The 21,980-nt window shown below is 36.4% G+C and overlaps 1 protein-coding gene across 6 annotated transcripts in view; it reads right to left on the reverse strand.

Annotated features, from left to right (window-relative positions):
- Nucleotides 1-21,980, reverse strand: part of RAPGEF2 (Rap guanine nucleotide exchange factor 2) — a 186,519-nt gene that overhangs the window by 38,651 nt on the left and 125,888 nt on the right. For all 6 annotated transcript variants that reach the window (XM_086464716.1, XM_086464717.1, XM_086464715.1 and 3 more), the window contains one exon: nt 8,452-8,583. In XM_086464716.1, coding sequence (XP_086320842.1) covers nt 8,452-8,583 — 132 coding nt within the window. The remainder of the gene's footprint in view (nt 1-8,451; nt 8,584-21,980) is intronic.

Consider the following 21,980-nt stretch of genomic DNA (forward strand, 5'->3'; position numbering starts at 1 on the left):
CAGGATAAAGGAAGATGTTATGGGCATACAAACAAATCACAAAAATGATAGCACTGATAGCAGTATTTCATTAGCAGTCTTACTGTGTTTAACATGCAAGTTCCCTATGATATATTTAAAACAGTTGCCGTAGCAAATCTTTCAAAATAGCCTTCATCAAAAGTGACTGGTGGAAAAATTAGTGATGATGAGTCAGTAGACACACAGCTTATGACACCAATCTGTCAGAATTAGAAGTCTCCAACAGTGACAATTCCAGTGACAGTGGGACCGACTAATTCACAGTCAATTTTGCAAACCTTCCAATTACTAACAAGCGCCTTTCCTACCTGCCCAAAATAAGCTCTCTCAAAAGCACGTTAGTAAAATTAAAGCAGAACTAAATGTAGTCACAGAATGCTAACATACATGAGAAAATTCCACATATTGTACAAAATCTAATTATTAAAAGACAAGTTAACTGTCTTAAAATGATAAAACAAAACTGGAAAGAAGTTAAAAGCTCTGTTATCAAGAAAAGTTGATGCTATTTAAAAAAATTCTCACACTAAAATTAAATGCAACTCTGTATTCAGAAAATACTTTAAAAATACTACTAAAGACTACAAGCATGTCCTGAAGATGATCACTTTTTACAAGAGCTAATTAAATCTTTTTGACAACTAAAGTTATCGGTAAAAACCTGAAGGATAAAACAACTATTTCTAACTTACTAGTTACCAAAAAATACAAACCACTGCAACAAAGAAGCTCAGAATTGAACAACCCACAGAACAGTAAGAAAATTTATTAATTTAACTTTAGACATCTTTAAAAATAAACCTTATCTTTTGAGAAAAAAAATACATTTTTTTCAAGCAACTTTCTGCAAATGTTATGATTATGAAAAGTTAGCAAAGGAACACAAATGTTGCCTTTCCACAGAGGCAGTATGCATTCATAGTAGTAAAGAATCAAACACCTCATCCCACGAGGACTCCTTCTGTTTATACAGGCAAAAAGTTTTGCATGAGTTTTGTTACTGTATTAAGAGTAATTGGATCTGTATTCACAGTAAAAGTACGCAACAATTTATCTACAAAACCATCGCATATAGCTTCTTTAGGCTTAGTAGCATCAAGCATGACCTTAAGTATTCAAGGTCCTCTTGCTGACACGCTAAACTTCATAACCCACCTACTTTCAGCACTTTTTTACTCTCTCACGTGTTAGAGAAATGAAGCATCTCCGCACAGACACCCTTAGCTATGAAGCAATAGCCATGCATTTGTGTAAGACTAAAGGGAAAACCTCAATTAGCTCCTTCGAGCATAATGGCTTCCTTATAAACCTCAGCAGAAGAAAATCCAGAATACAGGATGAATACCTGACAGAATTTATACTACAATCAATCACGAGGCTTAGAGCTTCACAGGGCATGTAATCAAGGATGAAATACAGCTGAGAAATCAATGCTTTCATAGGTGCATGTCATCCTTTGTTTCTTGGTTAATAAGAGAAATTAGTTTCACTTAAGTAAATCTAAAAAGATGGCACGTAAGAAAAATGATTGTTGCAGCTTGAAGTACAAAAACAATGTCTCTCCAAAGTCTGAATACCAGCTGTGATAAAAATTTTCTTCACAGTTGGAAAGATGGCAGGAGAAATTTGCTGAAGCTTCAAAGGAATCCCATAATAGCGACAGACTATTATTTTATTTGTCACATCACCAACAAGAAAGAAGACTAAAGCAGGCATTTACAAGCCTGAGGTGGAGAGTTATTTCACATTTGGTACCTAAGGAGAATCTGCCAAACTTTAAGCAGTGTCTATGAAGGCTAATATTGTACTAATACAAAAATGGTTGCTCCACCTGGTAAGGATCTCCAAGTCCAAAATCATTTCTACATTTGAGTGATAACAGCTAATTAGACAAATACCATGAAATAACTTGGAAAAGTTGTAAAGTGAAGGAGCTTTGTGTAAGTCTTCAGTTAGCTTTTGGCTTCTTGACTGATTTAGGGGTGCAGGGGGTGAGGGGTGGTGATTAAAAAAGATGTTGTTCATTCCCTTTAGGTGAAACTGGGCAGACTGGGGAAATTGAAGACCCTGTTGGTCCCCTTAGACGGGTGTGAGAGTAAACTGATTAAGCCCAACTCTACTGGTTTTTCATTTTTTGGAGACATCATGAACACGGACATAATGAGAGAGGTGATGGACTACATGAACAGCTAAAGAAGACAATCTCCTTTACCACCTCATTTCTTTCTCCAACCAATTTTTGAGTATCTGTTAAGAAAAAGATCCAAAGATCAGGAGAGGTCAAGGCGAATATTGGCTCATCCACCAGATCTATACCTTTACACAATCAAGTAACTCTCCTTCTGGTATAACAACTGTTTCATCACACATGCCTGTGCACACCCCCACCCAGCCTTACTATGGGAAAGAAAGTAGGAAGACTTGGAGAACTGCTGTCCTGGTTTGGGCTAAACTAGAACTAATCCTGGTTTAGTCCTTTGACTTTTCAGTTAAGTCTCCTCTAACTAACTGCACTTTCTGAAACAGCAGCAAGTTTTTCCAGACAGTGACTGCTCCTGGCAGTGACAAGGCCTGATGTTTACAGTGAGTACCAAGGAAAGGTGTGCAGAGAGGCCCTTGCTCGTACTTGTTCTTGTAGCGACCAAGGTCACTGCTAGATCTTGTACTCTGTGATGGGGTGCCGGGAGTAAAAAAGGTCACACCTGCAGGGAGAAGCGAACCGGACAGGTGACCCAAACCTGACCAACAGAGTATTCCATCCCATAGACGTCATATTCAGTATAAAGCTGAGAGATCATGAGGGTCAATCTCTCTGCTTCGATGGCCGACGTCTGAGGAGGACTCTCTCTGTTCTTCTGTCATCGATCCCAATCCATGCATCCCTGAATCCAGTGCCTGAGTCCAGCTCCTGCATGCCGTCCCTGTCTGCTGCCCAGTCCAGCCTGGGACTGCCCCAGTGCCAGCAGTGACATATCTTCATCCGGGTGGGGGGAGTTGAGTTTGGTATTGGTTTTCTATCTATTTGTATCTATTTGATTATTTCCTTATTCTTATTATTATCTTTTCTTTTATTGTTACTGTTTCATTAAAGCTGTTTTAGTTTTCCTTTTCAAACTGTAAAGTCTCTCTCCCTTGTTCTCTCTCCCTTTCCCCTTCGGGAGGGGAGAGGGGTTAATAGAAAGCATCTGTCATTTGTTAGTGGCCAGCCCAGCCTCAACCTTTGACAACTGCTTACAAGATGACTGGCTCTGGTTTAGGTGGCCTTCATGGTTTTCTTTTCTACACTGCTTCAGGGAAAAAGCCTCCAGCTGATCATAACAATATTAAGAGAAAAAACTAGAAAACCCTTAAAATTAACCACATTAACTACTGATTTCTTAGTATTTAAAGACAATATTTTAGCCTAGACTTTTTAAAAAAATTTTTTTAACTACTTTAGGGAATATTAAGGGAAAAAAAATGCATAGTTTTCATGATTTGAAGAACAAAATCCCTTTGTGACTAATGTCACCACCTAAGTTGACAATCCAAAATCTCCAAACATGTAAAAGAAAAGCACTGGGGACAAAAAAAAAACCCAAACAAACAAACAAACAAAAAAAACACAACCCCAACAAATTAATTGAAAAAACTTGTACAAACCAGAAACAGGTTTATTGTCTGGTGCAGTCCTTCCAGTCCGTGAAGCTAACAAAGAAAGTAGCCATGCTCAGCTCAAAAAATCCACCCCAACCTTATTTTTCGATCATTGCAGTTTAAGGGCTAAAAAATAAACTAAAAAAATGAAATTAAGACTGTTTATTAGCGAAAACATTCCTTTTTTTACTTCCTAATTTTTAAGCCAATACTGATACAGAACACCAAGAACACTGGCACCTCTCATGAAATCACTTGCAAAAGTCCCATTAGCTTGAAATATTTCCTCCTGTCATACAGACACATCAGATCCAGCTTCTCCACAGAGAGAAATCATGGCTGGGGTTTTGTTGTACATCGCTTTCAACTCACTGGGTAAAAGTTCACAGTATCAAGAAATTGCTATGAATTTCAATCCATGTAATTATAATGTGTATTTGTTTATTAAATACTTACATTACAATAAATTAGTTACATGCATTAAAATTATACATAAATATAAGGTAATAAAATTATTTTTTCATCCTCCGCTGACATGAGTGCTACCTTAAAGCTCCTTCTGTCTAAGATTTTTACTGCGCTCTCTCTTCACACCTGTCCTTTCATTATCTTCTACAAAATTTACAACACAGCAGCCCACATCTGTCACAGAAGTCAGTCTGAGCACTATTCCTCCCTAGAGACGGAAAAATGTAATAATCCAGACCACACAGCAGGAACAGTGTCCTGCCCTATTGCCAATCGATTGCTGCTTTCTCAGAATGGAGCAACATTTGCTGAGACCACAGGAATACAGAACAAGGACTCCAAAAGTTACTCCTAGGCTATAAACTGCAGAACAGATTAGAGGACCTGAACTCACCAGGAGTGCTGAGGTACTGCACAGGACTTAGCCGAAGCTGCAGGGGGGGGAAGTTCAGCAGGACCTAGTTTACCTGACTGTTTCAGGCGTCCTTGCATTACCCAGAGCCCTGCCCTGCAGAGGCTGATATAGTCAAAAAGTCTGACTTAATCTTGAGGTAAAATCTCTTTATTTTGCATACAACAACTTAGGGGCAGGCTGCACGGACTCTGGTTTGAGAGATAAAGGTTTGGGCTCTCTCAGGAAGACTGGCTGGAAGGTGGACCTTTCTTCTACGAGTTACTGTATCAGACTCATGAGAAAACAAAGTCGACATCTTGAAAATTTCCAAGCAATACAGACATCCTGGGAGGGTCTCAGAAAGGATGTTCCTGGTTTCCTGCACCGCCGGGAGTATCTGGACAGATTCCAGAGGGCACGTAGGGCCGACAGGAAGCCACTGGCTGTGGACAGGATAAGGCAAAGAAAGGCTGGCAAAGGAAAGAGCTGAGCCAACACAACGACACCTTCTTAAAACAGAGAGGGTGAATAACGTGCGTTCACAGGCTTAAATTTCCTTGCTCTCAAACCAGGATCATCATCTGGTAATATACATTACAGCTATAGGAAGCATTTAGGAGCATATAGGAACAGGTATGTGCTTCCATATAGGAAGCATTAACTAAGCATGAGAAGCAAGACTAAGCAGCCACATACGAGAAGCAGCAGTGTACGTCAAAACAAGACAGAAGCAGCATATTGTTCTTGGCAAATACAAGCCCTCATGCAATCTATTAACATTCAGCATCCCTTTACTCTCCAGTCACACTACAGAGTTAGTCACTTTATGAACTTATTTCCTAAAACAAAAGTAACAACATTTAAGGACCTTACTAATTGGCACCTGAAATATTTTTGAGACTTGGGTGGGGTAAACACAAAGGATTATTTTATTTTCGTAAGTACTTCTTATCCTAAAAGAAGTTCTTTCATGTGCAACATTTGACAAACAAATTTAGCTACAACATTAATATTTAAAAGGAAATATTCTCAGCTCAATGCTGAAAGCATCTGAAGATTCAGCTTCATGATTTATTCACCAAAAAAAAAAAAATCTTAAGAGGCCATGAACATATTTTCACTGCAAACAGCTGCTCTTAAGGCTGCAGAACTAAAACTTACCAGGATGCAAAACAAGACATATCATTACCTCATATTTCAACAGTAAAGATCTAATTAATAGTATAATTTATTTTATTTAGCAATTTCAAGATAAGATGGCAATCTTTCTAAATCATTGCTTTGTACTTAGCCATAATGAACAGACGTCCACCCTGCTGAACAGAAAAATGCCATTACATACAGAACATAAGAATCAGAGGAACAATGATACTGAGCTTTGCCTAAGACCTATTAAATTTGAAGTAATAACATGTGGATGACTTGGTTATGGTTTGCTGTTTTTTGAATAACACACTTGGGAGAGAATTAAAAGTCAAACAATTGAGAAAGAACGACTGATCCAATCTCTTGGTTTCAAAAAGTCTTTCTGTTTATTTAATCCTTGACTTGACCCTAGAGAATTCAAATTACAGCCATTTTATTTTGTCATGGGATTTTTTTGGCAGTATTTTAACTTAACATCACCACATTCTATTCCTTTGTGGCTGAAACTGAGGTCAGAAATCAATAATTTACCACAATATGAGAAATCATTAAGTCAAACAATACTTGGTACCATAAAGTTAAACTCAAGAATTTAAGAACCTTATCAGTTTCTGCACCTGAACTTATCAATTAATTTTCTTAATAAATATTTCTTCAAGTATGTGTATTAACACAAAAACATGGGGTTACATTCCCACAATACATGCCCATATTTCTCAATGTTGATATGGGCATAGGTTATTTTAACAATTACTTTGACCTTGTACAATTACACAGTCCTCAATACATCTGTGCCAAGATATCGTTAAATGAGGTATTAGTTGTAGACAACTGAAGAAAGCAGGTAATATTTTTTAATGGACCAAGAATGGGTTTTTTCAAACTACATTTAAAAGAATATTTAAGAAGTAAATGTTTTCCATGTAAATACTATCAACTCTCGACAAATAAAACCCATTCTGTTAATTCCATTATTGCAAACAAGACTTATCACAGGAGTCATACACCAGGTTGACGACTATGATGCTGAAGTTTCTGTAGAGTCATTTGTTCAGGTTTTTAATTTCCCAGAAATTCAGTGATCCTTTTCACTGTTCTGAAAGCTTTGCTGAAAGTCGTTGCAAAAATTTACTTCCAACTTACCCAGAGAGTAACTGTATGACTATAACTACATGCCACCCACAACTGTGTCTCTAGAGGTACTTGTTATTTTTATGTTAAAGTGAAAATCTCTGGAATGAAAGGTATGAAAATCTATAGAAGACTTGAAGAACAAAGCTGATTTTACATCTTCTTCACTCTCACTCTAAATCCTGTCTCAAAGTAATCCTCTTCAGAAGAAATTTTGGCAAACATACTTGACTGGCATAGGCTATGCCTAAAGTGTTCAGTTACTTTGACATTTTTCACAAAATTAAACCTTTGCATTATTGCAATTACTGTCTAAATTGAACTGGGACCTTTTCATAGCCTATCTTCTCCCACAGAAAGCCTACAAGCTTATTCACCTGAAGCAGACTACATGCTGCAACTGTGCTCACAACTGAACTTTTATGTATTTGTATAGATGATGCTTTTCCCATTGTTTAAATGGCTATATTTGCATTTTAGAAGCATCCTAAACAAACATTATTCCTCTTCTAGTAAACAGTATTTCATGTGGGGTTCAAGGGGTCTTGTTAATATTTTTATGATTTTAATTAGATTTTATTCCCTTTTTTAAGAGAAACAAATTACTATACTTTCCTACCAGGACAAACCCTCCTCTGACATTGCAAGAACTTCAAACATCAAGTGAAGAATGTGGACTTCCTTTTTTTTATTTTATTTCAGATTTTTTTCCAATTTATATTTAGAGGAAGCATACACACTCGCAAGTGCTCTAGGGACTCTCCAGATCAGTTTTCACAGTAAGTCTCTCCAAACTCAAGCTGCTCCAAACAAAGAGCATAGAGCTTTATGACAAGAACTCCCCTCAGAAGTATAACAACTTAAAAGAGTGTCACCAGTTCAACCTCCTCAGCTTTCCCAGGACATCCAGGAGAGAAATCATTACTGAGAGGCTGGCATCAAGTCTCTACAGGGTGGGGAAATTGGAATACGCTCCTTAAGTCAGGCCAGCACAGGCTGCTTGCTGCCTATTTGTTTCTCCCTGCCACTGAACGTGTTCTAGATTTTGAAGCCAACACATCTAAGAACTGTAAAATACAGCATTAAGGAGAAAAATCCCTCACGTTACAAGGTCCTAAAAATCTATAGTTCCAAAATTCTGATCTGTAAACACCACCATGCTGCTGTTATATGTATGGCAAATCAGACACACAGAAAAACAACGGGAAGTGCTGGAGTCAGAACAGACCGCCTTTACCTCCTAGGTCCCACCATGGACATCTGCTGGAAAGGCCACGCTAGCTCTCTATACTGGAGTCCAGGAAGATTTCCTCCCCCAAAATCACAAATTACAAACAAAATTCATGAAGCGCAATCCTGAAATGTTGTGAAACACTGCACCTCTACATTGCTGACTCAGATCGTGACAAACTATGGCAACACATGTCGTATCGCTGGGCTGCAAATTGCTTGCCGAGTTTTCAAACATCAGTTCTAGTACATGGTGGATAAAACCTTGAAATATTACAATTCAAACAAAAATTTCAGATTTTTTTTAAGTCTAGCAAGTGCTTCTTCAGACAAAATCTGACAATAGGCAATAGCACGGGCATTCAGCTATTAAAGTGAAAAATGTTGGCAATTGCACCTCCCATCAGCATCCATTCCAGTCTTACCTGGTAGATATCAGAAAGGCTGCTGCTTCCTGAATCACTAGTGATACTACATCCTGAGTGACTAGATGAAACGTGGGTCACCTGTGGGTGGAGACTGTCAGTAAGGTGCAGCTTTGTGAAATCTGCAGGAAGCTATAGGTGGAGCAGAAAAAGCATCATTACAATTTGAGGTAGATACAGAGCAAAATGAATGCAAATTATTTATGTCACACTTTACTCTCTGCCAGTACCACGTGTATTAAGAAGACCATAGGAGCTTGAGAATGCATCATAAAAGTTCAAGTTTTGCAGTTTTTTTTAATTCATGCAGAGGTCAGAAAAAGACCACCAAATTGCTGCAAACGTTAAGAGATTTAAAAAACCCCATATATTCACGCCAGTGAAGCAACAACCTTTATGCCAAAACTCTCCAGTATCTTTCTCTGGGGTCTAGATAGAATCAAAGCGTATATGAATATTGTGCTAGTTTCAGTATCAATGGTTTCCTGTAGAATGGGATTAACAGCGAGTAAAGTCACATACTTAAAAAAACATAAGTACTGCTCTGTACTTGGCTAACACTTTTGCATCTGAGGTTGACAAAGTACATTACAGACAAGTAAAATCCAAGGCACCAAACTGTTATACTTTAAGTCAAATAGTATGATGGCAAATAGGAAATGTGGGAGACTGACACAACTGCAAAGAGCTACAATCCTGAAATGAGTTTGCTCACACATGGTGCTGAAGAATGAATCAAGACTGTATATTTGATCTTTTAACAGTCACCCAACAAGATTTGTGACATATTTTTTACTATTGCTTTATGTACACAGCTCCCATGAAAAGCTGTAAGCACTGTAAACATTGCCAGACTGCAGAAAGTGAACTTCAATAAAGGAAAATATTTGCTCTTAAGAAATATTTAAATGCTTTTTCAGGAGCAATTACTGCTCTCCCCAAGAAGCCTGCATCCCACTGCTATTTAATAAATGTATGTTAATATATGAATTTTGATATGCAATAAATGCCTCAATTATTAAAAAAAATTTTGCTCATTATTTTGTTTGTTTGTTTGTTTCAGTACAGACAAGGCAGATAGTCTCCATGGAGGTGCATTCGTTCCAAGAATGTCAAATACAGTGCATCCATCCATGTCAGTTACGAATGCTACCTTGAAACTATTGCCATTCTCCCTGGATGGAAATGAAAATAAGAGCTCATTCAGCACAAAGATATAATTGGTTGATCAGTATAAAAGGTTATGAAACAAGCAATCTGCAAGTCACAAGAGCATGTGATTGAGAAAATAATTAGCTTTATATGGTTAAAAGTACTGAATGATTTTACTGCTGTTTGCCAGGTTTATGGCACATGCCCTGAAAGAATCTTGGTTTTAGGAGTTGTAGTGAAAGCACAGACAACTGATAACCTTAGTCTTATTTAGGCTGATTGGCATTTTCTATTCTTAATACACCTGAAAAGGATTTCTTCCTTATCACAGCATGACTGCATTAGTGATAGCAAAAATGTCTACATTTTGAACAATGATTTCTCAGTATTTTACCTGAAAGAGGGGTTAAAAACAGGAACCAGACATTAATAATCCTAAACAGCTTCTGTAAGCCCAGAGCTAGAGCTGATCTTCATATACCAATCAACAAAAGGGCAATTAACAAAAGCAATACTCTAATACATACAGCCATGGATGCTGCCTCTAGAAAAATCTAATTATGGTCACCACTGATGATGATATACCAGAGGGAGAAAATACAGTATGAAGGAGAGCATTAGTTATAGTATCTCTTGTCTCTGCTACTTCCCTTTTCAATCTGTAAATTGGAATTAGCACATAACTCAACACGATTTACTGATATTCAGGCCATTACATCAATTTTTGACCATGATTCTACAAATAAGTAGGTAGAACGTATATTGCAATGTGTTGATGAATATTCCTAAAAGTACAGTCTCTTAGAATTAAAGCAGTCCAGGTTTATTTCCAAATAGAAATCCTATCTATTATTTTAAGATACATGCACAAATCATCTAAGATTCGCACATTTAATGGTAACTCAAAGACATAATATATTGCAAGCTTTGTGTTTTATAAAGGAACTATTTCAATCACAAATAAATATCCACTCCATAGGGAGAAGGTGCATGTCAACAGTCCTGCACCCAGCCAAACACATTCAGTTTTTCATAGTGCCCTGCAAATATCTCCATGTCATTAACAATTGCATTTATTTTTTAATCAAGGCAATAATAATTCTTAAGAACCTTACATCAGAGCAAATCCAGTTAGTCTGTCAAAAAATGAAATCAAGCTATGTTTAATATAATTACTGCACTTAGTCTTTTAAATGAACAGCAAGGATTTGTATTTTGTTACTACATAGGCAATAGGAAAAGGCAAGGGATTTCACAATAACTGATGAAATAGATTGCAAACACAAGCAAACCTTTGGGGTTTTTTTGTCTGTAGATAATCAGCTGAATGTGATTACTGGTTTCAGAATAAGTCCTCCTGTCAAAGCCATGCTGCACGAGCTGGACTTGCCAAGTGGTGACAGCAGAAGATCAGAAGAAGGCATTTTACTTAGGGCAACCTAACTAGTCACTTTGATCCTAATCAAATAGGACTATTCACAAGCAGAAAGCACATGCTCACATCTTTGCAGAATACTACATCTCTGTGCTACATGCTCGACAGCAGCATCCGCTTTGACTGCCCTACCCCAAAATAAGTTAAGGTAGTAAGTTAAGGTGAGAAGTTGTGCAAGGGGAAAAAAAAAATTACAAAAATTAAATAAGCTGAAGCATTTACATTGTAAGCTCAGTGAAAAGTGCACAAAAGAAACACACGCATTCCTATCTTAGTCACATACTGCTATTTAAAACATTTAATGTACAAGTTGTACTCAGTGGGACAAAAAGTAATGCACTGATGACAATGAAAACCTACATGTGCTTAAGTCTTCCACGTAAGAGGCTAGGACTGTCACTCCTCGAGCACAACGTTCAGTAAACCGTTTCAGTAAGCAGAGCAAGAATAAAATACAATGTTCAACCACCTCAGTAGTGCCAGCAACCAGCACAGAGCTGACTGGCCCAAATCAAGATAACTCCTTACTTGCAGTGGAACATGATTAGAAAATAGTATCATGAAACCATGCTATCATACACAGATTAAAAATGGCTATGAACATCAGTTTCTGCTTCTGGGAAACATATGACAGTTAACTTCACTACAACAGGTATATTTGCTGTGCTATTGAATATCACTTTATTGAGAAATTTTTAAGCACTCTGATTGTATTCAGCTAACATTCCATTGAACAGTTTAGTACTGACTTTAGTATTTAGTATAACAGTAAAAATCAAGGTTTTCTTGTAATGTTTTAGAGTGTGTACAGGCTAGATCTAGCACATGCTTTATCCTCCAAACCATGCAGCAATATGAGAAACTCTAAGGACATACTCTTTGCCTCAGTAACAGCACCTATCAGACTGAAGACACCACAAATGGCATCAGAACTGAAGAGTAATCTTCATCTTGTTTTCCATTTTCCTTAAATGATGGCTAGTTTTAAGGAGTCCTTCAAAGTAATAAGGATCAAAAGCAACTTGTATCTTTTACATTACAAGCACTTATTTTTCTGTGACAGCACGAAACTTCAGCTTTGCTGAAGCCCGCAGCTACAACGTTTCTTAACTTTATTACTGAATGCTTGGAGTCACAGCATCAGAAGGAACAAGCAGAGTAAAAGCACAGCAGGGTAATTAAAAACAAATCATGTATTATTTTTTCTAAAGTAAATATAATTTCAAAATATATTATATGTACATGACATTAAATCTTTACTAGTCATTAAAAGGGTCACCTAACTGTCCTGATAAACTATAAGTGAGAAACATTAAAGGCTGCATATACATAGATCTAGTGAAGTATTACAGGTGGACAAAAGTTTTTAATACAAAACATGAACCAATAAAATAGTTAACACCAAAGCCCTAATCTTAATTTGTCAGAGGTCAAAACAGTGTTCTACAACCATACGTGTAGCTCTTAGTAAGTGAGCATGTGTGCATACATACACACATTTAAACAGTTTACACACATGGATAGAAACGCAAGGAAAAACAGTACATCTGGAAACTTCAAGCTTTTACTTCTTGAAAACCCTAAAACAAATGAAAACTTAAACAATTATGTGAAACTACCTTAAGGACAAAGACATATCTCCATTTTGAACTGTACAATACCTTAAATCCTTTCACATCTTCCTATCTTAGAAGCAGCTCTCTATTACTTCCACCCTCAAAGTGAGTCACTGCTTTATGCATGCAAAGCTAACAATTACTTTGCTCTGAATATGTTCCTCCTATTTTAAGAACATAATTATTTTCTCCTACCCTATAGCATGCCTTTCTGTTTATATATGTTTTTTGTTATCAAAAGGCATCTTCTATCACAAAGTCTACTCGAGAAATCATTTGGCTTACCCTACTAATACAGTACTTCAAAAAAATAATATATTTTCAGAATATTTACTGGACAAGGAATTAAAATCTTCTGATATAGCATAAAAAGGTATGAAAATAGCAGAACATGAGTGAAATTATATCAAAAACTTGTCTTCATTTAAATAGTATTCCTCTAGAGTTTTTTACTGTGAGGGTTTGTTTGGTTTTTTGTTTGGTTTTGGCTTTTTAATGCAGTTATATGTGAAAATCAGTATAAATGCAACAACTGGAAAGACAGACGCAAGTATGTAATTTTAAAATACAAGAGGATTTCTGGTTGGAGAGTTCCAATATACCACTCATTTTAAAGCCAACGTGTCAGTAAGCATTTTATAAACAAGGTGGTCTACTGAAGGCTGGTCAGCACTTTATGAAAGATTTATAAAGCCTGCACAGTGACTGAAGTACATCTGCAGAAAGATGGAATTAAAGAGAGCAAGGTATGCAATTCCCAATGATCGATCCTATAGGTAGTTACAAATATGGTAGGCATAAGACAACACAAAATATCACCTTTATAAATCACTTTCACTTTCTGAAATTAAAGAAACACAAGCAAAACCTGAGTCTTCAGCCATTGAACACATGCATCTCAGCATTTATTTTGTAGTACCTCTTAACTAATAAAATAATAAAAGCCACCATAATTAAAAAAAAAAGTTGCTTATTTTTTTATAGATAACGAATTTAGTCCGCAAATCTAAATTAGTAAATTACAAAAAAAAGTTCTTTTGGTATCTTTACCTTTTCATAAAGGAAGAGAGATAGCAGCCAAATAAAGTAAATACTATGCCTTAGTCTCCCCTTTTACCCACCAAAACAGAAATTTTAAAACGTTTATTGTGCTACAAGAGTCTAGATCACCCAAATATTCTTCAGTATCTTCTAAATTCAGTAACATTTTATTTCACTATTTTATGTAAATGTTAGTTTTTATATTAAATGTTTGTAAGTCTGTTGTATGTGTTTTAAGGATACCCAGATTTATAATATTTAATGACTGAAGGAAGAAATACTTCTACTAATGGTGGGTATTCATCAACATACTATTTCAACACAACTCTTTCACTAACCAAGACAGACATCAAGGAAAACATTTTTATGGTTCAGTGATTTAAAACACAGCCATCAATGTAAGTAATTACAGAATAACAAAGTAATTTCTATTGATTCTGTCTACAGACATGATGCAGGCTGACACGTCCAGTGCAGAGTTAAATTTAAGATAAAAGTTTAAACTATATACAATTCAAACTAGGATGCAATTCCCATGGAAGCAGGATTTCCTTGTACTTAGGGGTGGGATGTAAAACATTAAGAAGTTTCTATGTATTTTGTCTGAAAACTTCAGCAGGAGTTAAAATAAAAACCTTCTGACTTGAATTGTCTTCTGTATATCATTCACTTTATACAATAGTATCTCATGTATTTTGAATCTCAAAATTTTCCTCAAACAGACATTTTTATGTGAAACTGTGGCTCAAACTTCATGAAGAACAACTCTTAATGTTCTTCATCTTAAGTATAACACAAGACACAAGCCATGTTCTGAAAATACTACATTTGGGTACTATTGCTGTTAAGCAGTTGTTTATACACAGAGCCCACAGCAGACTACCTCTTAAAAAAAATAAGCATTATAAGGATCATTTATGGCAAGCTCTTCATATTTTCCTGCACTGATACTTTGCTACAGGTAGCCCCTCATAAAACTATTCAGAGGTTTAAACTAATGCAACATGATCTGCTGGTCTCAGAGAGACAGTGAGGCAGAGTACACTGGAACATCATTCTGTTTCCCTTACAAAACACACAATGACTGCCATTTACTGTACATCTCATAGCTCTCAGCGCCTAATCCTATGAGCATTTAATGCATTGAACATAATTATCCTTTGCGTGAAGGATTATTGACTTCTGCAGAGGGACAAGAGATGGTGAAATGTAAATGGGTATTGTGGGAATGGGGAAAAGCTCTCAGGGACAACTCTTTTCAAAGGAAAAGTATGAAATGCATCAGTGACACACACTCGTTCTTATTTAACATGACTACCTTATCTGTGGTAGGACCACATCTGTTAGTATTTGCCTTTTCTTTTGACAACATTCGTATGTCAGATTCAATGCAGCACTTTACATTCAAAAGTGCCTTCTTCAGGAAATCTAGCATAAACAATATTCCTTCTGCAAACACAAATGTCAATTTACTGGCAACAGGTCAAATGATGTGAAATTAAAATAAATAAATAAATAAATAAAAGAAAAATTGTATCATACAGGTATTCACAGTGACCATGAACATCAAATAGAAAAGAAAAAAAAATGCAGAACGGATTTGAACTAAATCATACTAAACTGAACTAAATCATACTGAACTAAAGCATACTAAATTTTCCAAAGCTCTTCTCTCTTCTCGGGGTTTTGAAATTCTGAACTCAAACCATTATATTTAAAGTGAACAGCAACAAATACACATGATCAGAACATTTTTATTTAGAACCTTATTCAGAAGTCTGTCTCAGAAAATAACTGGTAAAAGTGTAACTTCTTTATTGGGCAAGAAATGACAATTTAGTACTTTTAAAAAACAATATCTGTGGTTGTTTTAAAGTTAGAGCACTTCTGCTCCAGAGATCAAAATAAAGAAACTGTTCTATGACTGTTTTAACTGTGGATATACATTTAAGTACCAACAACTCCCAGGCAACCTCAACCATATGGAGAAACATGGTCTCTCCTCTCACAACGTTAAGTCATTTTACCTCAAGTAAAGCAGCACTATTTGCATGGACAGGCTGATTTTACAGAGAACACCATTTCTCTGACACTCTGTACGCTTTTCTCCATCTCTTTCACAGGAGATCTTTGTCTCTCTATCTTCCATTTAACTGCTGAAAGATTTTTGTTCTATCTGCTAAGATTTTTCCCAAACAGCGCAGTGAAACTGAAACCTCGCAGAATTGATTATGAAGGCTTTTCAGGTCTTCCTCCTCCTCTTTTTTTCACTAACAATACCTGGTATTTCATATTGATAAGTTTTGTTTGTTTTATAAAGGTCTACAATTCAGAGCAGATCCCATCCTCAAACAGTAGTTCAAAGTGTGAAAAGCAAAATCTCTATTCCAGTATAGTATGTCTGCACATTTACAAGGGCATACGATAGGGCTCTTGGTAGCACCCTGCTGTCCCACCAAGCATCTGCATTTAGAGCTCTAACAGAGCCTGCACAGCCCACGCCTACACACAAACTAACAGCTTCCCACAAACACTGAATAAAATTGGGAAGGGAATTCACGTTGTGGAAATCTACATAATGAAAACTGACAGCTAGGGATAGGCACTCAACAACCATTGCAGCTTAGGCTGAAGGAAAAAACGTTCTGAGGCATTTCAATTGACTTCCGAAATATCTCTAGGGTCAGAGCGTAGAAAACTGAGCTCAACCACTGAACTTCAGTAAAAGGTCCCCATTATTCAATAGCAGTAGACGTGGAGGACAAAAAATTAATAAAGCCTGGCTTTGCAGAGATCTCTCTCGGGAAAAACTGATTTTCATACTAACATAATGCACGTTCCAGTTGATGTTTTTCCCACAGTTAGAAATTTCTAAATACTTCCTCTTGTGCCTGTTTTGGTATTTAATACATGGAGAACTACTGCTGGGCTGGAAAATAAGCGGCCTACTTTCAGGACTTTTGGAGACCTGCAAGGTTAAATTTTGAACTCTTTGGCCTATTACAAGTAACTGTGGGAGAGGAAGGAACACAGAACCTGGTCACAAACTTTGCTTCCACAGGAAATCAGACAAAAGATTCATGCCTAAGGATGTAAAAGCAAAAAAAGTTCAAGAACACTTTATGTGGGCACATATGTTTACAGGAAAAGATAATTCAAACATTTTCAAGCAAGACGTTTTAAATCCTGCAGAATATTTTAAGGGAGAGGATGCTCATGTACACCTCATATACAGAGTCATTTTGGGTTTCTTATACGGCAGTCTAACAAGTGGGTGTGGGGGATGCTGAAGAGCAATTACACCAGCAGGAGTAAAACCGATGACACGTGCAGCCAGATTTTATTCCCAGCTTTAAAGCAGCACTCAGGATTGAAAACCACTACAGAGAAGTAAAGAGTCTAGCCCAAAGGTGAAAACATCTGTCTTGGGCACATTTTAAACAGTTAAAGCAAAAACCTATGACATATATACCTTTCAAGTGTTGACACCTCCATCAGTATGGTGTTCTTACAGCATATGTTGCTTCTTTTTTGTTTTATACCTGATCATGGAATATTTCATTTCATGATTGCAGCACTCTAGCCAATCTAACTGAGCTTGGTTAAGTTTTTCAAAATACTCATGAGGAGACATCTCATTTTTGAACTGCAGCTGTTTCATCTGAATGACTGCAGTTACAACTGAACTATAGCACTGAATTTTACTGCACCGAACTAACTTACAATAGTAGAAGAGATCAAAATGAATTGACTCTAGAATAAAGAAAAAATAAATGAAGGGCTACCCAAGTAATTTTTTTTTTTTTTAGAGATGCAATATGAAAAATGATAGATAGAGGTAAGGTCTTAGAATGTCCCCCTTTTTCCATGTGGGAAGAAAAAACAAACGTGCTGGTAAAACCTGCTGGCAACACAGTGCAAAGACATTCTTGGTACAAGGGATGAGCAGGACAAATCCTACTTGGAGTAAGAGAAATAAAATGCAGCATGAGAAGATGCGAGAACATGCACCAAGAATCTAGGAACTAATCTCTCAGAAATGACTGTGAAAAGAATTTCTGTGTATTCGCTAATCAGAAGGTAACTGAACTGTCAAGGTGATGCAGCAGAAGGAGAACCCAAAAAGATCACAGTGTGCATCATCCAGAAATACAGAAGTTCTGGGCTCTTCTCCATGGTCCCAGCAGAGACCTTATTTGGAAATGTAGCACACAGTCCCAGTTATATGTTTTCAATAAAAATGGACTTAAAGCCATACACATACATAGATTCAAGGGAAGAACTATCAGGATTATCAGGAGAAGAAAAACTAGTATTTGAGAAAGTGCAAGAGGAACATGGCTTATTCAGCCCAAGCTGAGAGAGGGTACCATCACTATCTAGAAATGGGAAGGAGGAAAGAAATATTTCCAGTAAAAGGCAATGCAGGTGTAAAGCCTAACGAGCAGGAAGCTGAAAGAAGCTTGCTAATGAACCATTGGGGTTTTTAAAACTGGGCTCAACAGGAGCTGTGGTAGAGAAGGCTTTCAAACCAAAGCTAAAGTTAAGAATGTGGTGTACAACAGTATGTAATGGCAGTGACCCAGAAAATCCCTTCCAGATGCATGTCACTCCTCCAAGCACAAAAATCTGAAGCCAGTCTGGGTTTTTTATATACTTATAGCACTCAGAAGTAGACTAACCAAAGCAGGAAAAAGACAAAAATCAACATGATCAACATCATAACATTTCAGATTTTCTTAATGGCATTTCTTCAGTATTCCGTACACTTCCAAAGAAAATATTTTTAAAAGATATAGATACGTAGGGAGTTGCTGTGCAAAAACTGGAGATTTCCATTTGTACAGTAAGTCTTACCTCTATAAAATACCAAATTAATTGAAAGAAACTTGATGAAAATTTAAATAGAGGCATGACAATTCACAAGGAATTAAATAGATTTTTTTCATATTTGATGGCTGCAGCCATGTCAATGCCACCCTTGGAGTTTTAACTGAAGGATTATCTTTGCTTTATAGTATCAAGGAACAGTTCATGAACAACGTGGATTGTTGTTTGTTTTTTTTTTCCCCTAATGCAATGACTTTGCTTTTTTGTAATTTAAGCAATACAAGAGGAATATGCATAAATTCTTCTGCTAATGACTGGCTCCAAATAAGAAATCAGGCACTGCAACTACTTGTTTTCCAGGTGCTTGCTTTACAATGGAAGTTTCCTCTATTTCCCTTGTCTGACAATGAAAGATACACACTTTTGATTCATCTCAAGCAAAAAGAAGAAATGAAATATTACAGGATGCATATTTTCAACACACAAGAGGTTATCAAAGCACTTGCTCAACCTTGTTTTTAAGAATATTCTGATTGTAGCATTAAAGTGAAAACCAAAGTTTTTGGATTCTGAATTGTGTAACAGTGATCATCTCAAAATAATGATATGAAATTTTTAAAAAATGGCTGGTAAAAAGGAAAATAATTTTGCTTACAAATGGCAATGATATTTCTAAAGTAAGGTGATTTTTGAAAGAAAGGTTATAGATAATACTTCTGAGACTGATGTACAGAGAGCAAAAAGGTTTCATATTCGCATTATAAAGTAATATATGTAATGTCTTACTGTTTTTCTGGATAACAAAAATAGCAAAGCAACAAGACAACTCACTCAATATTTTTAAATTACAAGCATTGCCCTTTAAACATGACTAATGCTGCAAAATCTTAAAATAGTATGATTTTATCTTATCTATGATTTTTTTCATGCTATACTAACATGCCCACTAGTTAAACAGCTTTATTACTTGTTTTATGAGTTTTGAAAGTGCAACTGTAGCCAGATGCTACTATAACATCCACAGCTTTGCTTGCTACATTATTCTATTTACATTTTTCTTCATAAGGTAGCCAAAGAAAATGAATATAAAATTTTCACACTGACACAAACTCTTAAAACTGTACATGGCATCATGCATTCCTAATACCCCCAGATTTTCTATTCTGTAGCACAGAACAAGGTTCTGACTTCTTTGAACTACTACGAATATTTACTAGTTTGGGCAAAAGACTTACTTGCGTGTGCCCACTATGATCATAGGAAAGGAAAAAGTAAAGGACCATTTTTCTTCTTTTCATCAAAAAGTCTTCAGTTAAGTGCCAAATGTTCCCTAAATTCTGGAGCAGCAGGCAGCAACAACTGTGCAGAGACACTTAAAATTATTTACACAAACCAACACAGAACTATCTTTTACATTAACAGTATATCTATTGTAGTTTGAAACAACCTGCAGAGCTTTTCTTTGTAGTCTCAGTTATTCCAAACTGTAATATCATAGGCTAAGTTGAATTAGCTTTTTTTAAAAAAATCACGTAATTTTTCCAAGTGTCCACAACAACATAGTCACAAGGTAATAGTTTCCCAACTTCCTTCAATGACAAAGCAAAATGAGAAGGTCCTACATGGTGACTGCTAAAACCAAGGCTGCTTTAGAGCAAGGAGAAATCATCAACTGAACTGAAGCACCATGTTATTCTGCTTAAAATGCTAACATTCAGATGTGACTTCCTGAAATTTATCTATTTGTGTCTGTGCAGGTGTGCACAGAGTTGAAATCATCCCACATATTCTGGCCTCAGGTCAACAGCATATTAAAAAACACAATTCATGTAGCAACTTATATATTCTAGTGACACCATGAAATATTTCAGTGATGCCTATTTAGGCAGAAATTTTAAACCAGAGATTGCCCAGCTGCAGAAAAAAACAAGCAGCACAGAAATCATCTGGAAATACTAGGACCAATAAATTAAGCCTGTTCTACTTCATTTAGTGAAGTTCATCTTTTTTTCTCCCACCTACCAGAAGATAAGCATAAGCTATAGAGACCCAGGACGTATGCATTAGGTCACCTTACAATAACCAGAAAATTTGAGAGTCAAATTTCAACTGTTGATTTATAACTGCTCTAGAATGGTCTTTACTACAACACCCCATGGTGCAAGAGATTAAGAAGGTTACCTTCTTTCATAAAAGTGGTAGACATTTTAATCATCTACTACATTAAACATGTTATCACTGCATGCTTAACTGAATAAAAGCCCAGCTGGAACACTGAACCTCCACTTAAAAAAATAATCATATTACTCTAACTCAGGAATTCCTAAATTTAGTTTTCCCTGTGTACCATCATCACAGAAAGAACAGTAATGTACAAAACTAATGGAAGTGGATGGTGTAGGAATGACATTTAACTGTCTAATCAACCTCTTTTTTCAACAGGAAAGAGGTAGATAACTAGATTTTCTGTACACTACTGCTGACACACACATCACTGTCCATGTAACTATGCTTTTGTATCCATTTATTTAGGAATAGCAGCTGTATTCAGGGACCTTGGAAACTCCCTGATAAACAGAAATATTGAAATCCTTTGCTCTGAAGTGTAAGAAATCTCTCATCTTCTCACAAAATTAAAACAAAATAAAATTAAAAAAAAAATCAACTAAAAGAACCTCCTGTTTTGGAAACAAGCAAGACTGAACTGGACAAACTCCTGGAGTCAGACAACAGAAAATGTTTGCAGAAGTCATACACCAACAGGCAAGGAGATGTACACCTAGCATACAGGCTTCTACAGTTATTAACAGAAACTAACACTGGTTTCAGTTTAGTTGGCTTTTTATTCTGCTCCTACAGCTGTGAACAGCTTCACTTTTAAAATAATTAGTACGAGTCTCCTCTGTTGCCTCAAAAAAGTCAGTGGACCATCATTTACAGACGTGGAGTTACTTATTTAAGTAGGACACTTTACAAAGGCTCCAAAATCCATAAATTCATGCATTTTCCTTTTCCTCATGGTTCCTTAAAAGTGAGTACAACAGAAAAAAGATCCTTCTACATTATTTACGGATATTTCAAACAAAAGCCCCCTACAGTCAGCTTCTTATTCAAAGGCAAAAAAGCCTAGCTAAAAATCCACTGGTGATGTGGGTCAAAACTGAAAAGGCAAGCGCACCAGGGAGACACATTTGAGTCTGACATCTGGCTCTTTCCTGAGCAATCTAGAAGAGTGAAGCACTACTGCCTGCCAAGTACTTGGGAGATTTTTTTTTTCCTATCTCTTTATCAGGAATACACTAAGATTTAGAGGTCAAGCGGTACCTTCATCAGCAAAGCAGCAGAGGCAGAGACTGTACAGTGCAAGTTTTGAAGAACCGTTAGCTGCTTACATATAAGAAAAAACAAATCAAGAGCACAGAAAACGTAGCTGGGTTAAAAGGGGAACAGGGCTG

This window comes from Leptosomus discolor, chromosome 4, assembly GCF_034619465.1.
Source record: "Leptosomus discolor isolate bLepDis1 chromosome 4, bLepDis1.hap2, whole genome shotgun sequence".
NCBI lineage: Eukaryota > Metazoa > Chordata > Aves > Leptosomiformes > Leptosomidae > Leptosomus > Leptosomus discolor.